Here is a 5,895-nt window from a genome sequence, read left to right as displayed (position 1 = left end):
CACACACACACACACACACACACACACACACACACACACACACACACACACACACACACGCACACAGATTGTAGGCATGTGACTTGAGTTTAGGCTAATACTCAAATGTATCATAACAGTAGAATAATGATTAAATCAGAGATAAAAAGACAGGCTTGGAGATTGTGGAAGAAGGACGTTGCACAGCGATACATGATTGTAGTTCGTGCCAGGTTTACATGCCAGAAAAGATGCTTAAAACTGGAGATTTTCCAAAACTGTACGTCAAGTAGTCTAAAGGGATAAATCGTTTCAAAGTGTTAGACAGTGTAGTGCCAGCATATAATTAGTCACTGGGGAGAAATTATACCCCAAATGATATGATTTTGCCGCCTTTTTGTTGCGATGGAAAGGAGAGAAAACAGAAAAACAAACAAAAACATGCCAAGTAAACCAGGACACTCAGAGTGTGTGCAACAATGGTTGGGATTTACCAGTTGTTGTTTAGTCTCAAGTAAAAGCTTATCGACCAAACTTGTATGTTTAAATGTATTCAAACTGATCATTCTACTTTTTAAAGGTTATTTAAGACTATTATCAAATGTGTCCACTCTTTTTGAATGTGTGTGTGTGTGTGTGTGTGTGTGTGTGTGTGTGTGTGTGTGTGTGTGTGTGTGCGTGCGTGTGTGTGTGATATGAATTTTATTTGATTGCTATTTCCTGTAGGTTAAACAACCAAGAAGGGGCTTTCTCGTTGGCTCGTATTAGAATTAATGGATGTGTAATGAGAACTGAAATGTTAGGCTTGACTGAAGTCGAAGTCTTAGCTCAAAGCTTTTGGGTAAATAAACTTAATGCTGATGTGCCTAATATTTACTTCTCTAACATTTCTAATGCTTTATTCATTTTAGTTTCTGAGACGCTATTAATTTGTAAGAGAAGCGTTATTATTCTAATTTCTTAAGGGAATTGGCCAGAAGAATGTAACTGAGCCCATGCCCCTGTCAAGGCCCATAGGACATGTGAGATCGACATTGTTAACTTTCATCTTGAACATTTGTAGCAAAATCTTGTTGTTATCAGTACTTGGCTAGTACCATCTCAGATGGATGAGTCACCGTGGGATCCTCTTCGCAGTCATTTGTTTGTTAGAAATAACAAATCACACACTACCATCTTGAAAAGGAAGGACACATAACATAATATGGTTATAGATACGCTATTAGAAAAAACTTGTTCGATTATGATCGGCACGTTTTTGATGATAGGTTTTCTCTGTCAGGGTTGATCTACAAAATCAACCCAGGTGGTTAACAGAAAAAGCTGTCTCGGGCGGGATTTGAAGTGAGTATGCAAAGCAACATAACTAAATATTCCAGGGCATTCAGATACATTTTACTGAGTCTGCCACTATACCATTAAACTCATCAAATATTTTATTAGTTTTGGAGAATGAACCTACCTGCAATTTTTGAAGTGTCTTGTCTTGTCTTTCAAGAAGAACATTTCGTCTGGCTTGACCAACCTGTTAAAAAAAAATGGAATTAAATCTCGAATGTATTGCAATAATGCGCTATATGAGAAAAAAGATAGCGCAGTCAAGTTCCGGCAGGTCGCATCTCTGATTGAGTTTCGATTTATAGTCGTAGCCTCTTCACATCATTAATACTGATAAACCAATGATATTGAGAAACATAAATGGCGGATATTATTTTCTGCAACACCTACAGAGTAAAGACCTCAAAGCCTGTGTATGTAATCATTACAACCATCTATGAATAATCGATTTTAATATGGTCAATTACTAAACTTAGTTCGATGACTCATCACAGATATATTTTTTCTCTCGTCCACTACTCTCTTTAATATAGAGCAGCGGGTAGATTTTTCGATATAAATTATGAGCCAAAGGATCGATGTGAAACACTGTTAGAGACACTGAACAGTATCTAGAGATAAAAAGAATTTATAGATTGCGGGTTTAGTAAATTTTTACATAATTCGCACCATTATGAAGACAAGCTGAAGCGTTATTGTGTAGTTAACGAGTCAATTCTTATTTTAATTTTGATGTGTTGAGTTCTAGTCTCTATGACGGGAAAAGCCTAGTAAAAGATGGGCTCTGCCAGATTTTGCTTATGCCAGGCAAAGAAACAAAGTTTCAATGGCATTCTAGCAGTCGATTTGTATATAGGAATCGTTGGTAAAAAGCCTTAAAAGTGGTGATATTTTTGTGATTTGTCTAAAGGTGAATCAGTTTTTGCATGGGAAAACGAACCCACAACTCTTGCAATAAGAGGACAACGCCTCATCTACTGGCCATTGGTATTACTTCTAAATAGTGGTCATTTTTGGTAACATATCTAATTAATGAAACATACAGTTCTCTTGTTATGGTGTCATTGGGAATTATAATGGGATGAAGTTTTTGAAAGTATGAAACAAATGTTTATAGAGAAGGGAAACATGGAAGACATGAAAGTCATTCATTTTCCTTGGCCAATAGCAATAATCACGTAAGGAAGAAGAAATATAAAGCAATTCGTGATCAGAATTGATCTTCGAATAGAACGTATAAGAAATCTATCTTTTACTTTTACAGAGCTCACCTTTTCACACATATATTCCTTTCCATTTTTTGCCATAAGGCCAGCAAATTCGAAGAAAAGAGAATGGGAAACCGATTACATCGACGCCAGTGCTCAACTGGTACTTATTTTATCGACGCCAAAAGGATAAAAGGCAAAGTCAAACTCGGTGGCATTTGAACTCAAGACGTAAGGAACCGGAAGAAATGCTGCCAAGCATTTTGTCCGGCGCAGTAACGATTCTGTCAGTTCATCTTTTCATAACTATAATAATTTCGAACATAGGCCATTTTAATCGTTATAATTAGCTATACATTTCCCCAAAATGTTTGGGAAATGTATTTATATATTTATATATCGATTCCAGGATTTTATTGGAAGTATGATAAGTAAAGTTGACCTTAGTGGCCAAATACCGAACGATGTTTTGCCTGCTGCTCTACAGATTCTCTAACTTCACCCATACATTGTTCATTCATAAATATAATGAGTTACAAGCTAAATATAATGAAATATAATAACTGACCTCAAGTTTACCAATTTTAGCAATCAGTTCTTCGAATTGCTCTTCTATTAAACTTTCAGTTTCTTTTAACAGAGTCTCTTGCATTTTAGTTATAGCAGCAGCCTTCTCATTCTGCAGCTTCTCTTCTGCAGCTTCTATTTCTGATTCCTGCAGTAAAGAAAAAGAAAAAGAAAAACACAAACAAAATTAGTGCCCTCCCCCTCCTCCTCCCCACCTCTCCTCCTCCCCACCTCTCCTCCTCCCCACCTCTCCTCCTCCCCACCTCTCCTCCTCCCCACCTCTCCTCCTCCCCACCTCTCCTCCTCCTTTTCCTCCTCCTCCTCCCTGTCATCGTCGTCGTCCTCGTCTTCGTCGTCATCATCGTTATCGTAAGCAACAAAATTATTATCCTCCACGATATCATTATCCAGCATAGTTTTCATTGCTATCTACTCTTTCGTCGTCGTCCTCCTCGTCATCACAATGTCTGTTATTGCCGGACATGGCGATATGTTGTTAGCTTAATGACTGAATGGACTATAGTTCGCATAAAGTCATCAATACATATATACATGTACACATGCACACACATGCACACGCATTAACCTCCCACCTCACACGTAATTGGAAGCTGGAGCTTCTTGAGTCGTTACTTTAATGTGTGTCCCTTCCAACGTCCCAATTCACTTAGTTGTACAATGACTGGAGCTGTCACTGTACGGCTGAAAATTAATCTCTCTTCTCTGAATTTCATATCTAATTAATATTAATCAATTAAAATTTCAGAGTTACATCCCCTCCTTTTTTTTTTTAATATTTTCAATCAGAACCTGTCATTTGGATAATGACTGTTTTCAATACTAACGGCGTAATCTTAACAATTTAAAGTTTCTATTTAGCTTATTACATCAAACATGCAAGAGATCATTTTCAGCATTAACGTCATGAAAGCCAGGGTACATCTGGAATATCTTTGTATACTACTTCACCTAGCATTCAAAGGAAAGTAACCTAAATACGAATGTGTAGTAAATGATCTTACTGATTAAATTTGGTCAAATTAGCAGTTCTTCAAAATATTCCAGACACATAGTGAAAGATGAGACATGTTACAGTAATTTAACGGCTCCTATGCAAAATACCCTCAGAGATAGGTGACGTACATAAGAATGTGTGATTGAAAGAACCTGCTTAAAGTAGGCTTAAGAAGGAGTTACTTAAAACATTCTAGATGAACCTGTATATACGTATATATTAGGCATTCCCTACTGTAGTTATGCGGTTTTTTTTTTATTCAGAAGAAGGAAAAACATCATGATTATTATTGTTGCTGTCGTCGTCTTTTTTTGTCTCGTCGTCACCGCCATCATCTTCCATATGTGTGTGTGTTACAAATGAAAAGAAACGTACCAGTTTTTTATCTGAAATTTTATTATTGCCATTTCTTTTCTCTTCTTGAATTTGTTTCAGTTTGTTTCGTCTTTGGTTTATCTGAATCTGAAGACTGACGTTTTAAAAGAGACAATCAATAGTTTGGAACTGAAGACAGATATTTTATAGACACAATTTGAAGACGATGTTGTGTAGAACAATCAATATTTTGTATATGAAACCTAATGTTTTGTACAAATAATCATCTGTTTTTCAATAAATTAGTGAAAGCTGGAAGAACAGTGGCATAACCTTTGCAGGTACTTTCAGACAGGTTAAACTGATGTTTGTGAGTTAAGCCTGAACATTTGGAAAAAGAAAGTTGTGAAGGGGATCAAGAATCTGTTTGAATGTGTCAAACAGAGTGATCCAGGGATCAGGTTTTGGTGGCGCATTGTTTTAGAGATAAATACCTGTTTTAGTACATTAAAATACAAACACCACTACCTGGCCCTTAATGAAGTCCACTCTGTTACGTGTATTCAGCCTAGGCCTCCGGTTTCAGGAAAACTTCCAACCTTCCCCCCACCAATATCGAAGGCTCTGAAAAAATAAAGGGTTATGGGAACTTTCCTCTGCTTCTTGAGAATGTGGCTAAAAATGTCTGCTACATATTTTATCACCAATAAGGATAAAAGACAAAATTCTCTCCAGCAGAATTCTCTGCCAAGTTAGAAAGTAGAGGGATAAAACTAAATACAATAAAGTATTTAATTCTGACTCGAAGTGTCTTTGGTAAAAATGTATAATGAAGGAGTTGATCTGGCTCAGAATCTAAAGGCTGTCGTTCATCCCAAAGCAGTTCTGATCGAGCAAATTTATGATCAAAGTCATTCAAGCAATGACCGTCCAGATTTTCACGTAAGTTATATCTAAGATTATATTTATCTGATGTGAGAAAGATTTAGTTACTATTTCTAGCAGAGCAAGAAACCACATAAATAAGTAAATGGCATGGAAACAAAACTTAGAAAAGGTAACCAAATAGATAGTTGAACAGACAGAAAAACAGACAAACACATTTAATTACCTTTGTTCATATTTGAGATGAGAAAGTTCCATCTGGTTACCAAGTTCCTTAATTTTCTGTTGGTGTTTTTTCAGAAGGAGATCTTTCTTCCTAGAAAGTATATATGTCCCAACATTAAAGTTTGAGGACTTTATAGAATTGCATTTATCACAAGCGAGATACATTTTGTTGGATATACTTTAAAGTATGTTAGTTGTGCAATACGGTATTTTATAGTTGCTACAAACCAAACTGGTACTAATTTTTGTGTGGAGATGTAAGCTTTTGGGCAGCTGTCTTTTTGTTCATTTCAATTCGAAACAATTTCCCTTATATTACTGATAGTCTTTAGAAAGACATCAATGTTTCATCTTATATATATA

At 36.2% G+C, this 5,895-nt stretch overlaps 1 protein-coding gene across 1 annotated transcript in view; it reads right to left on the bottom strand.

Moving 5' to 3' along the window:
- Nucleotides 1-5,895, bottom strand: part of LOC106872341 (titin homolog) — a 66,459-nt gene that overhangs the window by 4,703 nt on the left and 55,861 nt on the right. Inside the window, exons 15-18 of the mRNA XM_014919291.2 lie at nucleotides 5,534-5,623; nucleotides 4,483-4,576; nucleotides 3,094-3,240; nucleotides 1,442-1,504 (exon numbers count right to left, since the gene is read on the bottom strand). Coding sequence (XP_014774777.1) covers nucleotides 1,442-1,504; nucleotides 3,094-3,240; nucleotides 4,483-4,576; nucleotides 5,534-5,623 — 394 coding nt within the window. The remainder of the gene's footprint in view (nucleotides 1-1,441; nucleotides 1,505-3,093; nucleotides 3,241-4,482; nucleotides 4,577-5,533; nucleotides 5,624-5,895) is intronic.

This window comes from Octopus bimaculoides, chromosome 2 (assembly GCF_001194135.2).
Source record: "Octopus bimaculoides isolate UCB-OBI-ISO-001 chromosome 2, ASM119413v2, whole genome shotgun sequence".
Lineage (NCBI taxonomy): Eukaryota > Metazoa > Mollusca > Cephalopoda > Octopoda > Octopodidae > Octopus > Octopus bimaculoides.
The sequence above is the reverse complement of the archived record's forward strand: the minus strand, read 5'-3'. Positions and strand labels throughout refer to the sequence as shown.